Below are 19,366 nucleotides of genomic sequence, written 5' to 3'. Positions count from 1 at the left end.
CAGCTCTTTTTCTTTTTGGTATTGGGCCTAGCAGGAGACATTTACTGCTTCCAAAACTCAAAGCAAAAAATAGCACCCAGAATGTTCGTGTCATATAGTTCCTCCTGAAACTGCACTACAGTCATTTAAGCTCGAAACCTTTCCAATCCAGTGTGTGCAGACTACTCTTAGATTAGTGGGTGCTTTTCTGGGTGCCTGGATGGTTCAGTTGGTTAAGCATTGGACTCCTGATTTCAGCTCAGGTCATAATCTCATGGTTCATGGGATCAAGCCCCATGCTGGGCTCTGTGCTGACAGCAGGGGCCGGCTTGGGATTCTCTCTTTCCCTTTCTCTCTGCCAGCTCATGTTTGCATGTTCTCTCTCTTTTTCTCAAAATAAATAAATAAACATTAAAAACATTAGTGGGTACTTTCTTCTTTACTTTCAAACTGTATTTGTCATTCATACTCACTCAGCAAATATTTATTGAGCACTTATTAGTGACTGTGTCTTAAGCACTGTGCTACGTGCACTGTACTAAAAGCACTGTGCTATTAACAAATACAGCAGTGAACAAAATGCTCACTGCTTGTCCTGTACTCAAGAAGCATGTGTTCTAGCACAAAAATGTAACAAGAAAAACATCTGGTACTTAAATTAGACACCACTTCTTCCTAATCTGTTTTTCTTCCGTAGTGCATTGCAAATAGCAATTCAATACATATTTGTTAAAGTCAGTCAACCAAGTTAAATATTATTTGACATGAAACTCAAACCAATAATGTCAAGAATATTTTGGAATAGTTTCTTTATTTGTTATTAAAAAAATCAGTGCTTATTGATTTCAACAACTATTTGTGTGTGTGTGTGTGTGTGTGTGTGTGTGTATTTTAAGTTCACAAATGTGGACAACTTTTGTGCTTTGAGTTTGAGATTTATCAGAGTATCTGGAGAAGGTTGCAGATTTCCAACAGTCTGTTACTTCATTGATTTCTGTGCTCATGGTTTTCTCCATGAAAACCCTAAGGTTTTATCTATTAGCTTCTTCTTTCAAACATAGCAATCAAGACAGCAGCAAACTAATGAATTTCTCTGCACTAACCAGACAATGATACACAATAACTGATGTAACTTAATCCCTTATACCAATAATGAAGACTAACTTTTTTACTCCAATTCATTGTGTTTCTTCTTGATATTGCAAAATTACCCCAATATTAGTCATTTACATGATACAGACTTATGGTATCTCAATTTCAGAGTAAAAATAAAATCTTCAACATAAAATTACAGGCAAATTAAGGTCAACCAGAATTTTTTTTATTATCTTTTTTTTTAATGTTTACTTATTTTTGAGAGAGACAGAGACAGAATGCAAGTGGGTTAGGGGCAGAGAGAGAGGGAGACACAGAAGCAGAAGTAGGCTCCAGGCTCCAGGCTCCGAGCTGTCAGCACACAGCCCGACGCGGGGCTTGAACTCACAAGCTGTGAGATCATGACCTGAGCCGAAGTCGGACGCTCAACTGATTGAGCCACCCACGTGCCCCTTTTTTTATTATCTTTAACAAAACACCTACATATTCAGTAGAATAAAAATGTGTTTTAAAGATTTGCTTCCATGTGAAAAATGTTTCCACAGAAAGGAACAAAATAAAAATGCCATATGAGCATTTCTCCTAATGGCCTTTGTTTATAGTCTATTTATTTATTTGGCCCCATCAAGCATACAGTTTATAAAATATTTGGACAGGAGTGTCTGAAAGCAATACAAGCCTTGTGATATTTATATTATATATAATTTAATAAGCACCAAACTCACTTACCTAAAAATATTTTTCCTGTCAACTGCCATGTGTCATGCTTAAATTCTCACCATTTGCCATTGAGTCTCTAGTCAACCCCAGGTAATATGCAGAAGAAATTTTATCTGTAAGTGTTTAACTCATTAATGGATGACTCTTGAACACAATTGTGAGGATTATTTTGAAACTTCTTAGTCCCTTTGGAAATATGAAAGCAGAATCCTGAGGAACAAGATGGAAGGAAAGGTAAGCTCTGACGAGGAAAGATGACAGGATGTTCTGAAATACAAGGAATATAGGTTGAGCAGAAGGACCCTATAAAGGCAATGGATATATGTGCTTAACCCTGTGAATGAAAGAAAGTAAAACAGACACTATAGGGAAGTAGAAAGAAGTCAGGCCTACGATTCACAAGCTGTAACTTCTAGTTCCAATGCTAGGATTTAATTTTGGGTAAGTCACTTCATTTCCATATTAGTCAGCTACTGCTACAATACTGCTGTGTAACAAATCACTCTTAAATTCAGTGGTTTCTCATAATAATAAGCAGGTTGGGGGGCGCCTGGGTGGCGCAGTCGGTTAAGCGTCCGACTTCAGCCAGGTCACGATCTCGCTGTCCGTGAGTTCGAGCCCCGCGTCGGGCTCTGGGCTGATGGCTCAGAGCCTGGAGCCTGTTTCCGATTCTGTGTCTCCCTCTCTCTCTGCCCCTCCCCCGTTCATGCTCTGTCTCTCTCTGTCCCAAAAATAAATAAACGTTGAAAAAAAAAATTAAAAAAAAAAAATAATAATAATAAGCAGGTTGGCTTATCAGTCATGATTTGACTGATCTAGGCTAGTCTTGGCTGTACTTAGCTACCCTTAGCTCCAAGCTGTGGAGAGGCCCAAGTATGGTCCACATGCAATGGCTATCTGATGTCTGTTTATCTTACGGCAAATTGCAGAATTCTAAGAGAGAAAGCAGAACTATATAAGCACATATCAAGCCTCTGCTTATACCATGCTTGTTAACATCCTGTTAGCCAGAGCAAGCCATATATGGTTATTCTGTTCACTGCCAAACCATGATAAAAGTAATATTGTTACAGAGATGGGGGAAATTGAGACCAGCAACTCAATCTGGTTTATCATAACTGCTCTGGACTTTAGTTTCTGCTGCTGTATGATGACGAAGTTGGCTTAGGCCTGTGATTCTCAAACACTGGTCTAGTGAACTGCATCAGAATCACAGTGTTGGGTGAGGTTCTAAAAACTGTGTTTGTCTACTTCCCCCCAACTAAGTGATTCTGATGCACAACCCTCAGCTAGACGGTCTGTAAGGCCATTTACAAATTTTTAAGTTTACAAACAACTTTGCCTACCATAGCATTTATCTACAGCTTTGCTAGGTGCAGAGGCAGAGTGTCAGGGTACCTGCACAGGTGATACTGCCTACCTGACAATGCAACTGATATAATCCATTAGCCCATATTCTCCCCTCAGTCTTCCCACTATGTAGATGCCTCTAGTAAGTGAGGCAGCCTGTTCTTCCTGTTTTTAAATGTTAACTGCTCTCCCCTTCTCACCAGAATATAAGTCAGGTTTCCCTGCCCTCCTCCCAACCCCAAAGCAAACTCTTTGCTGCTTCAGGTTCTTTCCTACATTCAGTTTTACATCTAGACAACAATGAGCATTGCAGTCATTTTTAGTCACTTGCCTACAAAGAGATTTGTCCATTAAGCTAGGCAGTATTAAAATCCTCATTTTGTGAATTCTCCTATTTCTTGGTTAGAAGACAGGCTAACGAGGAAGTGTCCAAACTGAGATGAGAGGTAAAAGAGAGCTTCCCCTCCTGGGTCTTGGAAAAAGATAAATGTAGAAATGAATTTCTCATCTAATTATTCATTCCTGTTTATATATTCTTTAATGATATGTTTCCATGGTTACCAGCGTTGTTAAATGCTGCCTGTGTTTCACTTTGCTTTGATGCTATTTGAGGTAGTATGCCAGTAGGAGAGGTTCACTTTAAAATGAAAGATGTAATTGAGGCATGTATTTGATGTAAGGTTGAGTGTTTCTGTGAAGAAGATAGTGACCATGACATTATTTGCTGTTTGTATACTTTAGTGTAGTTCTTCCCTTGATGTTCTGTGAGTGTCCCAGGCATTAGGAAGGAAGAAAGGAAGGAAAAGAGGGAGGGAGGAAGGAAGAGAGGAAAGGATGGAGGAAAAAATGTGAATCATATTCACATACTGAATCCATGTGTACATTTAGTACCATTATATATATTTAGTGACACATATTTGCCCAGATTGTCAAGTAGGTGAGGTTGCTTTTTATGTGCCCCATTCCTCTCTTCTCCCCATGCTGTCCCCACTCCTCGCTCCACCTATACATGCCAAGAGTCAAAGCCGCCTTTCAAAAATGTGTCATATAATCAATTACCTCACCTCAGTGTGAATTTTAGTCAGAGTGCCACCTTTTCAGAGGTTGTCTGCTTTTGAAACCCTAATTGCCACTGAGAAATAAACAGCTTTGTCCCCGGCTAAAACAATGAGGCATCCAGATCATATAAGAATTTGGGAGCAGTGCCTCAGAATGGGCCCTGCAGGAGGACCGCATATCTCACTTGTGTATCAGCCCTCTATCCACAAGTTGATAATTCAAGCTCATTAGAAAATAGTGGCATCATATCAAGCAAGAAAATTCAATTTTCAGCCACTCCTAAGAAATATTTACTTAGTATTTGTCTTCAGAAATATGTATATATTATATTAATATATAAGATATTAAATATATATTTAATAAATTTATTAATTTATAAATAACATATAAATTAATAAATATATTAAATATATTTATATGGTATCAGTTTGGTTTTGTAAAAATATCAGTAGGTTATTAAGGAAACTCACACCATTTAAATAAAGTCAGCATTTCCTTTTCTTTTTTTCCCTTCTAAAAAGCTTTTTAGGTTTCTGACAGTTCTTAACAGAACAAAAAGTAACCTCTAAGTTTCTTTTCATTTTCTTTCATTTGAGAATGATATGGGTTTCATAGATTTAAGGCAGTTTGGGCCTTCTTTTACTTGAACAAATTTAAGGGTAGCTATTTGATTCCCAGGAGTCAGTGCTATTCTACTAGATTGCCATGAGGTTATTTTGTTTCCATAAAGATTTTGCCTCCCAGTTTAAATTTGCAAACATGTTGATTCCTTCTTTGCTTTGTTTGCATCTAAAAATCAAAAATTGTTATGATCCAAACCAAATTTAGAGGTTTTTATAGTTATCTTTTATATTTCCCATAGATTTTTATGGGTTATTGATTTACAAGCTTGCAGAGAAATTGAGGTCACTTTTTTTTAGCAGTTGGAGATGCAGAATAAATATTCCATGAAATCATGAAATTTTTTAAGCTGTGTGCACCCAAGTATAAGATAATCTGTAAAGCTCAAAGCTTTTAATGTTTTTATTTATATTCAGCCATCTTTTTATGGCATTGCATGCCAATTAAATATGAATTCTCCTCTTTTCTTGAATTCATACGATTGATTTCTCGTCACTAATTTTTGAAGACTGTGTACTCTGCCTATCCTGTAGTTCCTGGTTGAATCATTTCCTTTTTCATCCCTTTCTCATCTTTTCTAATCTTCCTTCTTCCAGGTAATGAGGCCTCAGCATTTTAAATGTCAATCTTCAACATGTGGCATGATTTGCTTTTTTGAGGATCATAAAATAACTGTTAAACTGACCTATTTTTTTATCCAAGAGAGCATAGATGATATTTTATACAGTGCAGTCTAAACCAGGAGTCAACAGTCTATGAGGGACAATAGCCCCCAGAAAACCTTGGAAGGGCTATTTCAAGCCCAAACCTAAAGAGACAGAAAACACCAAAATTACCATGACAAATCTTCATTTTATTTATTCTTCATCACGTGGGGGTTGGCCTGCTTTAACATTCATGTATAAGGCCAAGATCGGAAATAAAACTGGAGATTGGACACATAACTTGGAAATATACTGGCAGGTCTCTTAAAGATAGCATTTCATTTCATTTCATCTAATATGACTTCAAGTTGTAGTTTGCTATTGTCATAGAGTATGTGTATGGGTGCATAATAAATATTTATAGATATATAGATATATATTTGTGTGTGTATGTATAGTAAATATACAGTGTGTAATATACAGTATTACACACACACACACACACACACACACACACACACATACACACAACAAGTCTGTCACATTTCTCACAGATACAATTATGCCCCTTCTGAGACCTCTTGTTGATGGGAAGTTACATATAGGAGTATACGTGCTCCATAATAGCATCTTCCTGCAATCTCTTACCTCCTAAAAATTAAAGTCCTCCAGGAGGAGTCACAGCCTGGAAAATATTTATTGCAGATAAATAAGAGAAATAATAACAAAGAAGAAGAGGTATCTGGTTGCTGGGACAAAGCTGAAACTTGCGAGAGAAAAGAAATTATGGGGATATGGAAGTAAACCAAAGACAAATTTTGAGTGGTAGACTATAGCACTATAAATACATTTTTCTACACAAACAGTACCTTTCACTAGATCCTAGATAGACCATCATCTCTCCTTGGTCTGTGTACCACCAGGGCCATGGAGCTACTAGCTTCCAAGATGAATAGCTTCCTCATTGGAACGCTCTATCAGAACGTTTTTCCCCCTGCTAAGGATTCCTCTTATGCCCTGTGAAGCTTTATGGAAGCTATAAACTTCATTTGTGAGTCTGCACACCATAAATGGCTCAGAGCAAGAGGCTCAGACTGAGCTAGAACTGCTGAGTCCCAGCTCAGTCCCAAGGTAGCCATGTGAAGTACTGCAGATTGTATAATATAAAGACTGGGTTTTCCTAATCTTTAAAATGGGATAATAATATCTGTTTTCCAGTGTTGCCTTAGCAAGTAAAGAGAATAATTTATCTATAGCACTTAGCCATTGCCCAAGAGCATTCATTTAATTGGTAAAGGAGTTTTACAGATTTGTCAATGAATTAAATGAAGTCTACCTACGCAGAGTACATACAATAGCAGGTTGCTCTCTGATGACAGAAAGTTAGTCCCTGAAACTTAACGTCTTCTCTCCAAATTAAGCATACTTGGATTCTTTCAATTCCTCCAGTATACAGCATTTCAAGGGCATCCTACACTTTTCCACTCAAAGTCATCTTGTGTACTAGCGGACAAAACAAAAGAAGTACAAGTCTGGGAACCAGGTCACCAGGTTCTCGTCCCAACTCTGCCATCAGTCAGCTCTGTGCACCAGCAAGTCATACCCCAATCTAAAACCACCAGTCAAGAAATGCAATCAGAAAACAATATACAGTTAAGAATAGGAATATCTATCTTCATATAATTAAACTAAGTATAGAGAAGAAATGCACAATGACAAAAAAAGGGTCCCAAACTGTGTTGACATTTACCACCAAACACAGAGGCTAAAGCCCATTAGTAATACCCGTTTGTGCTTATGAAATAATTACAGGTAATGTAGCTATTTATTCCTGTGATACCTTTTGGTGATTCATTTTAAATCATCAGGAATAAAAGCTCTGTGGCATCCTAAAGAGTCTGGAGGCTGCTGAAACCCACACTTATAACTCTTGAGTTTCTATCAGCTGATTTTTCTTTAGTGTGCAAGCAGAAAATGATTCAGGGTCTTTATAATGAATGTACTTTAAATTCTATTTATAAATTATATGTACTTTACCATTAAATAAGCTAGACGAACTCAAGCACATTATTATTTAAGTTCCCCTATCAAGAAGGCTTTCATTTAATTTTTGTAAATATTTCTCTTTGAGACAGGCATTCTAGTTGATCGCATTCCTTAAATCTAATGAGGGGCTGATGGGCAAAACAGTCTTATTGTGGCCAGGAGATATGAAGGATGACTATTCTGTTTTCTGTTAGGGTTATTGTTTTGAAGAGGATCTTGACCTGGTTTAGGTTTGATGTGGTCTGTTTGTTTCTCTGTTAGAGTTAGAGTCAAGTTCTTGATGTCTTTGAAGACAGGAATAAGATAGTCATGGGAAAAGAAAGTAAAACTTGATCTTGTAATTCTACAAATTTGCTGTCTAACTAGAAGGATGAAAAATCACTTAGCATAAGAGAAAGCATTGGTTTAGGAGACTTGCTTTCTTGTCCTGCTTTCTTCTCTAATTTTGTTACCTGAGTTAAGTCACCAGAACTCAGCAAGATTCAGTTACCTTGGTTATGAAGTTGAGTGATTTTAAAATAATATCTTAGTTTCTTTTCATCTCTTTAGTTCTATGCTAAAGGGACATGGAAATAAAATTTTGCTATCAAATATGATTAAAAGTTAATACAGAGTGAATTTTAGTCATTCAATGCTGAAGTTATTCAGCTAACGGAAGCATCATATATAATCAAAACCTTAACTCTAACCCTAACCAGACTGGATGGTGGACAACAGTGTACACATACACACACACACACACACACACACACACACACACACACACTAAATGGATATATATATATGTATATACATATATATATATAAGTATATACATATATATATACTTACATATGTTCTAAAATTCTATAGAACTCACACTGCAAAACTAAAGTAAATTAAATGTTTAGAATTTAAAATGATATTTATTATGGCTATTTTTAATTTTTTTTTCTCAAATATTATGGCTATTTTTAAATAGGATGTATTGCAAAGTAAAAAATTCACAACAGCTATATAAAAATTTGTTCAGGGGCACCTGGGTGGCTCAGTCGGTTAAGCATCCGACTTTGGCTTAGGTCAAGATCTCTCAGTTCGTGAGTTTTTTCCCTGCGTTGGGCTCTGTATTGACAGCTCAGAGCCTGGAACCTGTTCAGATTCTGTGTCTCCCTCTCTCTCTGCCCTACCCCTGCTCACACTCTGTCTCTCTCTGTCTCTCTCAAAAATAAATAACATTAAAAAAATTCATTATATGCTCACCTCAGTACAATAACCTGTTCATACAATCTTGGTCAGATACTGCAAATAAAAATTTAAATTTATTGATTTAAATTGCATGAAGACATGACTTTCACATCACTGGATTGATAAATGTAATGGCAAAGCTGCCAAATATTCCCTTATATAGAATATACAGAACTTTCAGTGAAGGTTGTTCAATAAAAGAACTCTCATAAATGCAAGGTAATATTTCAGCCTTAAAATGTTGATCATCAAGGCAGGGGCAAACAATCAATTATTACGTATTTTATTCTGACATACCATTATATTAATAAAATCATCATTAAAATGTCAATCTTGGCTATTACATAAGTGATACAGTGAATAGGTTTATAGGGAAATCTCAAGGAAAGATGTTTTGCTCTTTAGGAAAATTTGTTCTTTAAGTTAATCTTAAATTTCAAGAAAATTGGACTCTTTCAAATTGAACCCATATATATTCAAAAGGATTAAATTTGAAAATTATTGCTCACAAAATTTTATTTTTCCATTTTCTAGAAAATTCCAGTCATCATTCAAAATTACATCATTATTAATGTAATAGCAAAGAATCATATTAGCCACTAAAATCTAAAGATTCCTGTTTCAATCATTTATAGCTTGAAAGTAGAGCACTGCTTCCTTTGAGTCTAATGTGAACTCTGAGAATAATACAATCATAATATTCATTCACTAGTAATACTAAGACTTTATGAGAATTAAAAGAAATAGGATATAAAAAAGCATCTATCACACTGCTAAATGAAAAGTTATTTTATCTCTTTAAACACCATGTTTTTTGTTTACTTTTAAAACAATACGTAAAGCTTAGAAGGAAAAAATGGATTATGAAAGAGATTCAAATTTTTGTTTATTATTGTTTGTGAATTAGGGTAGACTAACTGCTAAAACAAACAACTCCAATATTTCAGTAACCTAAAACAATAAAAGTCAATTTCTCACTCACTGTTGCAGTTCCTGGGTGTTTCTGATTGTTTCTCCCAAAATCAGCAATAATGAGAACCCATAGTTCTTCCACTGTATACCTCCATCTTCCTCCATGTCCTGGCAGTCTTCCCTCTTCAGGAAGCTGATAGAGAAAGAAAATGGAGGATCACACTAGGCAGAGTTTTATGGGCAATGCCAAGAAAAAGTATCCTTCCCACTTACATTCCATTTATCCACACATGGCTATGCTTAACTGCAAGGGGGCCTGAAAAATGCCTAACCACGTGCCCAGGACACTTATACATGTATATGTCCTAAAATTCTGTAGCACTCACATATACCACAAAATGAAAGTAAATGATTTAGAATTTAAACCAGTGTTTAATATGACTGGTTTTTTTTTTTAATTTTTTTTCAACATTTATTTATTTTTGGGACAGAGAGAGACAGAGCATGAACAGGGGAGGGGCAGAGAGAGAGGGAGACACAGAATCGGAAACAGGCTCCAGACTCTGAGCCATCAGCCCAGAGCCCGACATGGGGCTCGAACTCACGGACCGCGAGATCGTGACCTGGCTGAAGTCGGACGCTTAACCGACTGCGCCACCCAGGCGCCCCGAATATGACTGTTTTAAAACAAGAGAGTCCCAGGAGGTAAAACCATAATTTTTGAAGAGAAAGTGAAATATAATATTTGAGACCCTAATTCTAAATTCTATAAAATTAAAAAGCTGTTCATCCTGAGAAAAGTCACTTAAGCCTCTTCAAGTCACTTAATTCATCTCCAATTCAGTGAATTGGGCTGGAAAATTCCCAAGGTTCCTTCCAGATCTAATCTTGTAAGTAAAGCAATTTACTGCAATTATGGCCAACTCTGATATTGGAAGCATTAAAGGAATAATTTGATAATAATCTATAATAATGTGATCACATTTTCTAATTAGAACTGACAAGATTTCTACTACTGAATCACTATCACTGGACACATAGTTGAAAGGTTGCAATTTGTTGAAATCCTCCAGCAAAAATATGGGAAAAATTTCATAATCTCATCATCCTGAAAATGTTTATAGTTTCTGCCAGATTTATCCTAGACACCCTGAGTGCTCTTAAAAATTTACCAGGAAGAAGCAACTCTCTTGGATTTAGAAGAGGAAGTGAATAGTGTTTCTTTTTTTTTGCTAGTCTTCTTTTCCCTCTACTTTGATGGCTTTTCCTTTACTGTTGACAGAATATCTCTCTTTCCCTGTCTCCCCCATCGTCTCCCTTGTTGTAAAATTATCCTGGGAAAATTGATTTCTGAGGTAGCAAATGGATTTTTTTGCTTAGCTAAAGAACAAGGAGAAATTATTATAAGTTACTGTTTGTAGAGGAAATGAGCTGCCCACATACATTCTTGGTTTATATAACTATAAGCTTTAAAACTTGACAAATGTGAGGATAACAATAGAGAGTTATTAGAAGCCCCAAATGTAAACACCTAATTTCAAAGCCTTTTTGTGTGTGTAGCAACAGAGAAAGCATAATTAACAGCAATGCACACTTAACAACAGAACATGTGTACTGACTGTTTTCCCCATTCTTTGTACACGTGCAACATTTATTGACACCAGAGAAACTCACACATTGGGAAAGAATAACTCAACTGCAGAAAATTTTTGTCAAATTAAAAAGTATCATTTAAAATATATCTTTTATGGCACAAAAACAGACACATAGACCAATGGAATAGAATAGAAACCCCAGAACTAGACCCACAAACGTATGGCCAACTCATCTTTGACAAAGCAGGAAAGAACATCCAATGGAAAAAAGACAGCCTCTTTAACAAATGGTGCTGGGAGAACTGGCAACATGCAGAAGGTTGAAACTAGACCACTTTCTCACACCATTCACAAAAATAAACTCAAAATGGATAAAGGACCTAAATGTGAGACAGGAAACCATCAAAACCTTAGAGGAGAAAGCAGGAAAAGACCTCTCTGACCTCAACCGTAGCAATCTCTTACTCGACACATCCCCAAAGGCAAGGGAATTAAAAGCAAAAGTGAATTACTGGGACCTTATGAAGATAAAAAGCTTCTGCACAGCAAAGGAAACAACCAACAAAACTAAAAGGCAACCAACGGAAGGGGAAAAGATATTCGCAAATGACATATCGGACAAAGGGCTAGTATCCAAAATCTATAAAGAGCTCACCAAACTCCACACCCGAAAAACAAATAACCCAGTGAAGAAATGGGCAGAAAACATGAATAGACACTTCTCTAAAGAAGACATCCGGATGGCCAACAGGCACATGAAAAGATGTTCAGCGTCGCTCCTTATCAGGGAAATACAAATCAAAACCACACTCAGGTATCACCTCACGCCAGTCAGAGTGGCCAAAATGAACAAATCAGGAGACTATAGATGCTGGAGAGGATGTGGAGAAACGGGAACCCTCTTGCACTGTTGGTGGGAATGCAAATTGGTGCAGCCGCTCTGGAAAGCAGTGTGGAGGTTCCTCAGAAAATTAAAAATAGACCTACCCTATGACCCAGCAATAGCACTGCTAGGAATTTATCCAAGGGATACAGGAGTACTGATGCATAGGGCCACTTGTACCCCAATGTTCATAGCAGCACTCTCAACAATAACCAAATTATGGAAAGAGCCTAAATGTCCATCAACTGATGAATGGATAAAGAAATTGTGGTTTATATACACAATGGAATATTACGTGGCAATGAGAAAAAATGAAATATGGCCTTTTGTAGCAACGTGGATGGAACTGGAGAGTGTGATGCTAAGTGAAATAAGCCATACAGAGAAAGACAGATACCATATGGTTTCACTCTTATGTGGATCCTGAGAAACTTAACAGGAACCCATGGGGGAGGGGAAGGAAAAAAAAAAAAGAGGTTAGAATGGGAGACAGCCAAAGCATAAGAGACTGTTAAAAACTGAGAACAAACTGAGGGTTGATGGGGGGTGGGAGGGAAGAGAGGGTGGGTGATGGGTATTGAGGAGGGCACCTTTTGGGATGAGCACTGGGTGTTGTATGGAAACCAATTTGTCAATAAATTTCATAAAAAAAAAATTAAAAAAAAATAAAATATATCTTTTAGTATAGGTTACTTTTTAAGGTTTTTATTTAAATTCCAGTTAATATTGCAGTGTAATAGTTTCAAGCATAAAATATAGTGATCAACGATTCCATGCATCACCAGGTGCTCACCACAACAAGTGCACTCCTTAATCCCCATCACCTGTTTAACCCACCCCCCCTGTCCACCTCCCTTCTGGTAACCGTCAATTTGTTCTCTATAGTTAAGTCTGATTCTTGGTTTGCCTGTTTCTTTCTCTTTTTTTTTCCCCTTTGCTCCTTTGTTTCTTAAAATCCATATATGAGTGAAATGTCTTTCTCTGACTTATTTCACTTAGCATTATACTCTCTAGGTCCACCTACGTTGCTGCAAATGGCAAGATTTCATTCTTTTTTATGGTTGAATAATATTCCATATATATACATGAATAATATTGGAGTAATATTAATACATATATATGCATATATATATCCATATATATATATATGCTACCTCTTTTCTATCCATTCATCAATAGATGAACATTGGGTTGTTTCCATAATTTGGCTGTTATAGATAATGCTACTATAAACATAAGGGTGCACTTATCCCTTTGATTCAGTATTTTTGTATTCTTTGTGTAAATACCTAGTAGTGCGATTACTGGATCACAGGGTAGTTCTACTGTTTTCTACAGTGGCTGTACAAGTTTGCATTCCCACCAACAGTGCAAGAGGGTTCCCCTTTCCCCACATCCTCACCACTACCTGTTGCTTCTTGTTGATTTTAGCCATTCTGACAAGTGTGAGGTGATATCTCATGGTAGTTTTGATTTGCATTTCCCTGATGATGAGTGATGTTGAGCATCTTTTCATGTGTCTCTTGGCCATTTGTATGTCTTCTTGGGAAAATTATCAGATGTGTCATTTGCAAATAACTTCTCTCATTCCATACATTGCCTTTTAGTTATGTTGATTGTTTCCCTCACTGTGCTGAGGCTTTATATTTTGATGTAGTCCCAATAGTTTATTTTTGCTTTTGTTTCCCTTGCCTCAAAAAAGTTGCTACAGCCAATGTCAGAGAGATTCCTGCCTGTGCTCTCTTGAAGGATTTTTATGATTTCAGGTGTCACATTTAGATCTTGAATCTCTGTTGAGCTTATTTTTTGTGTATGGTGAAAGAGAATGGTTCAGTTTCACTCTTTTGCATGTTACTGTTCAGTTTTCCCAGCACCATTTGTTGAAGAGATAGTCTTTCCCATTGGATATTCTTTCCTGCTTTGTTGAAGATTAATTGACCCTATAATTGTGAGTTTATTTCTGGGTTTTCTATTCCATTGGTGTATGTGTTTATTTTTGTGTTTATTTTTGTACCATACTGTTTCAACTACTACAACTTTGTGATATAAATTGAAATCTGGAATTGAGATGCCTCCAGCTTTGCTTTGCTTTGCTTTTCAAGACTGCTTTGACTATTCAGGGTGTTTTGTGGTTCCATACAAATTTTAGTATTGTTTGATCTAGTTCTGTGAAGAATGCTGTTGATATTTTGATAGGGATTGCTTTGGGTAGTATAGACATTTCAACAATATTTGTTTTCCCAATCCATGAGCATGGAATGTTTTCCTTTTTCTGTGTGTCATCTCTAATTTCTCTCATCAGTGTTTATAATTTTCAGAGTACAGGTCTTTTACCTCTTTGGTTAGGTTTATTCCTCCATATCTTCTTATTTTTGGTGCAATTGTAATGGGCTTGATTTCTTAAATTCTCTTTCTGCTGTTTCATTATTGGTGTATAGAAATGCAACAGATTTCTTGGTGCATCTTACTTTTTACAGGCTGCAATTCCTCACCTTGTCTCTTCCTCTATTTATTTTCAAAATCAAGGAAAATCTTTGATGATTAGAAATAGTTTACAATCTATATTTTAGTACCTATGATTATTACAAAATATTCCAGTGTTTAAAAATCCTTAAGCATAATCTTTCATTTGCTGATATTAGACTCTTCATGAAAGGCAAGCCCAACCCTAAATTACTAAATCATTATCATCACAAAATGAAAACCTGATATTTTGGTGTCTAACTCAAACAGTCAAAAATTCCCTCTATTTTAGTAATGCTAAATTTTTTTCTAGATTATTTCACTGAGTCATTCAATAATGCACCAGAAATATTATATATAAATGTTGTATATAAACACATATACACACATATAATAGTGTGTGTGTGTGTATGTGTGTATATATATATATATATATATATATATATATTAGACTCTATGTAATATACCAATACAATAATATAATACTCTATATAATATATACTGTATTCCTTTACAAGAACAATGTGAGACAGATTCAAAGCCCCAAGATTCTCTGTCTCTGGAAGAACAAAAAATATTAATACATAAAGACACAAAAAGGATGTGTCAGGATCTGGTGAAAGGGTAATTTGTGTTCTCATTTCTACTCTATCTTATAGTATTTTTTCTTGGGGTTATAATAATGTGTTTTGAGAAAATATCTCTATGGAAACTTCAATTATTATTCTCACATACACACTTTGCTCACTCACCCACCTCCTTACGCATCTTCAAGATGGAGGGCAGAAACCACAAAAAGACCCCATATCTACTGACTGTGATTAGTGAGAGAGGGAGGCTGTGCCCAGCACATACCCTCCTGAGTGGAGAGCCCTGTGAAACCCTAAATGCAATTCGCTGAGCAGCAAGCCAAGAGTACAGTGCCTTAAATGAACAGATCAAGCTGCCACACAAAACCCACACTTCTGCCACTTGCAAAAAAGCTGGTATAGGCTCTTGGGCACGAGTCTTACTGTCCCTGCTGTGAGATGGCTTAGCAAAGTTACCTTGCCAGCAGTCACTTAAGCTGCCAGTAGTTGGAAAAGAAATGGGATGAAGAGAGTGTTTTCTTCTATCTTGGCCTTACTGAGATACTGTTAATGTCTCTCTGGAAGCAAACTAGAGAATTAAATACCTTTGTTAATTTTTTTGAGCCAGAATTTAAAGCAAAATACCCTTCACCAAGATATTTAGAGAAAAGCTATTTGGGAGTTAGGAACTATTATGGGATCAATTGTGTCCCCCCAAAATTCATATTCTGGAGTCCTAACCCAGTGCTGCAGATTGTCATTGTATTGGAAATAGGTATTTAAAGTGTTAATTAAGTTCAAATGAGGTCTTTAGGTGGGTCTTAATCCAATGTGACTGATGTCCTTATAAGAAAATGAGATTAGGATACAGACATACACAGAGGAAAACAAAACAAAACAAAACAAAACAAAACAAAACAAAACCCATATAGAGACACAAGAAGCTACATAGCCATCTACAAGTCAAGGAGAGAGGCCTGAGAAGAAAGCAATCTTGCGGACACCTTGATCTCAGACTTCTAGCCTCTGGAACCATGAATTTCCATCATTTAAGGCACCCAGTCTGTGATACTTCATTATGGCAACTCTGGCAAGCTAATATGGGAATAGTTTACAAAAGGTAAAAAAGTCAGATCATGACCTTAAACTCAGGTCTAAAACAGCTCCCCTCTTCAGCATATCCTCCCACACTCATCTAGGTATGATTACTTACATTTTTGGTCTGGACAGGCCATCCCCTGATTGGTTCCAGCTGTGAACTGAACCTGGTACCTAAACACCATATTTGAGTTCTCAATCCACATCTCTGAATTCCAGACCTGCTGGCTGCATTACCGTTGTTAGCCTTCCAAAGTTGGGATCCAGGACTCAGCACCCAGATCCTGCTGTACAATCATAATCCATTGCTACCTCCGCTGAGGGCTAGCTCTGGGTTTGGAATCACAGTTGTATTCTTTGTTCCCCTGACAGTTCCTCAAACCTGGGAAGGGCAATATGGTGGGCAATGTAAGCTCTTTCATTCAGCCATTCTGAAATTCGCCCCACAACAAATTTAAAATGTAAATTTTAAAGTTTACATCATTTTCTGAGCCCCTCAGAGAAAGGAGGACCCTTTACATCCAGAAAATTTTTACAAAGCTGCTCTGTTGCACACAGTCTAGATGATCATAGAGGCTACTGGAAGTCACTTGAGAAATGGAATAGGCGGTGAACAATTAGGTTTCTCAGTTTAAAATCAATTCCTTATTGCTCTTAATACCAATCAGAAACTTGTTTACAAAGTGCTATGACGGTAATAATATAAATTGCTGTTTGTTAAATCTTTTTTTCTTTGTTGGATGGTTCAAATCTATTCTTTTTCCTTAAGATTGTTGGCACTCTTAGTTGTCACTGAAAAAAACTTATTCCTATAAATAAATATGGGTTTTTGTAATATGCTTTTATGCTATTTTCAGAAAAATGAGATAACTATAGACATTTCCACTTTTTATTCAATGTTCAACCCTCATTAGAAGGAAAAGTTGTAGGAAAGGAATAAATTCCTTTTAAAACTTCACATAACTTTCCTTTTGGTCTGTTTCAAATAGTAATGGACCTAGTTAAAACAGGAAGCTCAGGGTGATGGCTGGCTTTATCAAGAATGGTACATGAGCAAAGAAAATTTAAAGAACTTCTTAAATAGCCAAATCCATGTCAAGTGGCTCTTGTGATCTGGAGGGAAGGGAAGCTTTGGTGGGAAAAAGTTGAGAAAGGTTTCTCTTACTCCAAAAGGCTTTCCTAGGCATTGGAAGAAGGGGGAGAAAATGTACTTTGTTGTGTTATTTATAGAAAATACTTATATCTAGATATTTCAATTAGTTTTTTAAAGTACAAATTGCTCATCAATGTCTGTTCAAGAGTAGAATAATTATATTAGACTTAAGAATTTTATTTTTAAAATCAAGTAAAAAAATGACACCTTGGAAAATAGAATTTTTATTTTTATCTTAAAGCAAGTTCAGTGTAGAGGTGCCTGTTTACAAACTTTCTTCATTTAATTGGTTTTCTTAATATGAAATAGTATTTCCAGAACTAATTAAAATTTTATTCTAATGAATATTCAAGACCAAAATATGTTATCTTTGCAGTACAGTATATAGATTTTTAAATCATCCATAAAGGTAATTATATTTTTTTACATTCTTAAAAAGTCATATATTGTTATTGATGCCAAATGGGTTGTTTGCTTTCTCTCAGGCCATGATTGAAGAAGCCATCACCAGAGCAGAATCTTTCTCAGTTATGTATACACCATTTGCAACAAAAATCAGAGCTGATAAAATAGAAAAAGTAAGAGAGGTTTTCACAAAAACTCATCCTGCATATGTGGAATACATCTACACAGGTAATATTCAAGTTGTCAGCTGCTAGTTTATTTCCATTAATAAAATGGGTCATTTCTGCTTTGTTCGTTTATTGTTCCAGTTTTAGGAGTACATTGCTATTGGTGGTGGGTTTGGGGTTTTTTTTCATTTTATTGTATTATTTTTTTTTCATCATGATAAGTGTACTTTTTAATCCCCATCACCACCCCATTCTCCCACTCACCTCCCCTCCAGTAGCCAGCAGTTTGTTCTCTATAGTTAAGAGTCTGTTCTCGGTTTGCCTCTCTCTTTTTTTCCCCTTTGCTCATTTGTCTTGTTTCTTCTATTTCACATATGAGTGAAATCATATGGTATTTATCTTTCTCTGACTGACTTATTTCCCTTAGCATAATACTGTTTAGCTCCATCCATGTTGTTGCAAATGACAATGTGAGTGTTGCAATGTAAGTGTCATTGCAAGTGACAAGTAAGATTTCACTCTTTTATGGCTAAGTAATATTCCATTGTATTCTGTATCCATTCATCAATCAGCGAACCCTTGGGCTGTTTCCATAATTTGCTATTGTAGAAAATGCTGCTATAAACATCAGGGTGCATGTATCCCTTTGTATTTTGGGGATAAATACCCAGTAGTGCTATTGTTGGGTTGTAGAGTAGTTATATTTTTAATTTTTTGAAGAAACCCCATACTGTTTTCCAGAGTGGCTGCAGCAGTTTGCATTCCCACCAACAGTGCAAGAGGCTCTCCTTTCTCCACATCCTTGCCAATGCTTGTTGTTTCTTCTATTTTTTTATTTTAACCATTCTGAGAGGTTTGAGGTGATACTTTGTTGTAGTTCTGATTTGCATTTCCCCCTGGTGATAAGTGATGTTGAGCATCTTTTCATGTGTCTCTTGGGCATTTTTTGTCTTCTTTGGAGAAATATCTGTCCATGTCTTCTGTTCATTTTTTATCGGAATATTTGTTTTCTGGGTATTGAGTTGTATCAGTTCTTTATATATTTTGGACACTAACCTTTTACCATATATGTCGTTTGCAAACATCTTCTCCCATTCAGTAGGTTGCCATTCAGTTTTGTAATTGTTTCCTTTACTGTACAGAAAATTTTATTTTTACATAGTTCCAGTAGTTTATTTTTACTTTTATTTCCCTTGCTTCAGGAGACCTATCTAGAAAAAAGCTGCTATAGCTGATGTCAGAGAGATTCCAGCCTATGCTCTCTTGAAGGATTTTTGTGGTTTCAGGTCTCACATTTAGGTCTTTAATCCCTTTTGAGTTTAATTTTGTGTATGGTAAAATAAAGTGATCCAGTGTCATTCCTTTTGCATATGGCTGTCCAGT

The 19,366-nt window shown here is 36.2% G+C and overlaps 1 protein-coding gene and 1 long non-coding RNA gene across 6 annotated transcripts in view; one reads left to right on the top strand and one right to left on the bottom strand.

Annotated features, from left to right (window-relative positions):
- The window catches only part of LOC125175193 (uncharacterized), a 256,162-nt gene that overhangs the window by 128,423 nt on the left and 108,373 nt on the right, over positions 1-19,366 (bottom strand). For 3 of the 4 annotated variants that reach the window (XR_007155688.1, XR_007155687.1, XR_007155689.1), the window contains exon 3: positions 9,721-9,843. This is a non-coding gene — a long non-coding RNA (uncharacterized LOC125175193). Of the gene's footprint in view, positions 1-8,748; positions 8,793-9,720; positions 9,844-19,366 lie in introns of those variants that run through there. The other variant, XR_007155690.1, reaches the window with a different exon arrangement.
- Positions 1-19,366, top strand: part of SPATA16 (spermatogenesis associated 16) — a 251,744-nt gene that overhangs the window by 167,191 nt on the left and 65,187 nt on the right. For both annotated transcript variants that reach the window (XM_047875541.1, XM_047875540.1), the window contains exon 6: positions 17,897-18,044. In XM_047875541.1, coding sequence (XP_047731497.1) covers positions 17,897-18,044 — 148 coding nt within the window. The remainder of the gene's footprint in view (positions 1-17,896; positions 18,045-19,366) is intronic.

Source organism: Prionailurus viverrinus, chromosome C2 (genome assembly GCF_022837055.1).
Source record: "Prionailurus viverrinus isolate Anna chromosome C2, UM_Priviv_1.0, whole genome shotgun sequence".
NCBI lineage: Eukaryota > Metazoa > Chordata > Mammalia > Carnivora > Felidae > Prionailurus > Prionailurus viverrinus.
Note: the sequence above shows the minus strand (reverse complement) of the source record. Positions and strands in the feature narration are given on the sequence as shown.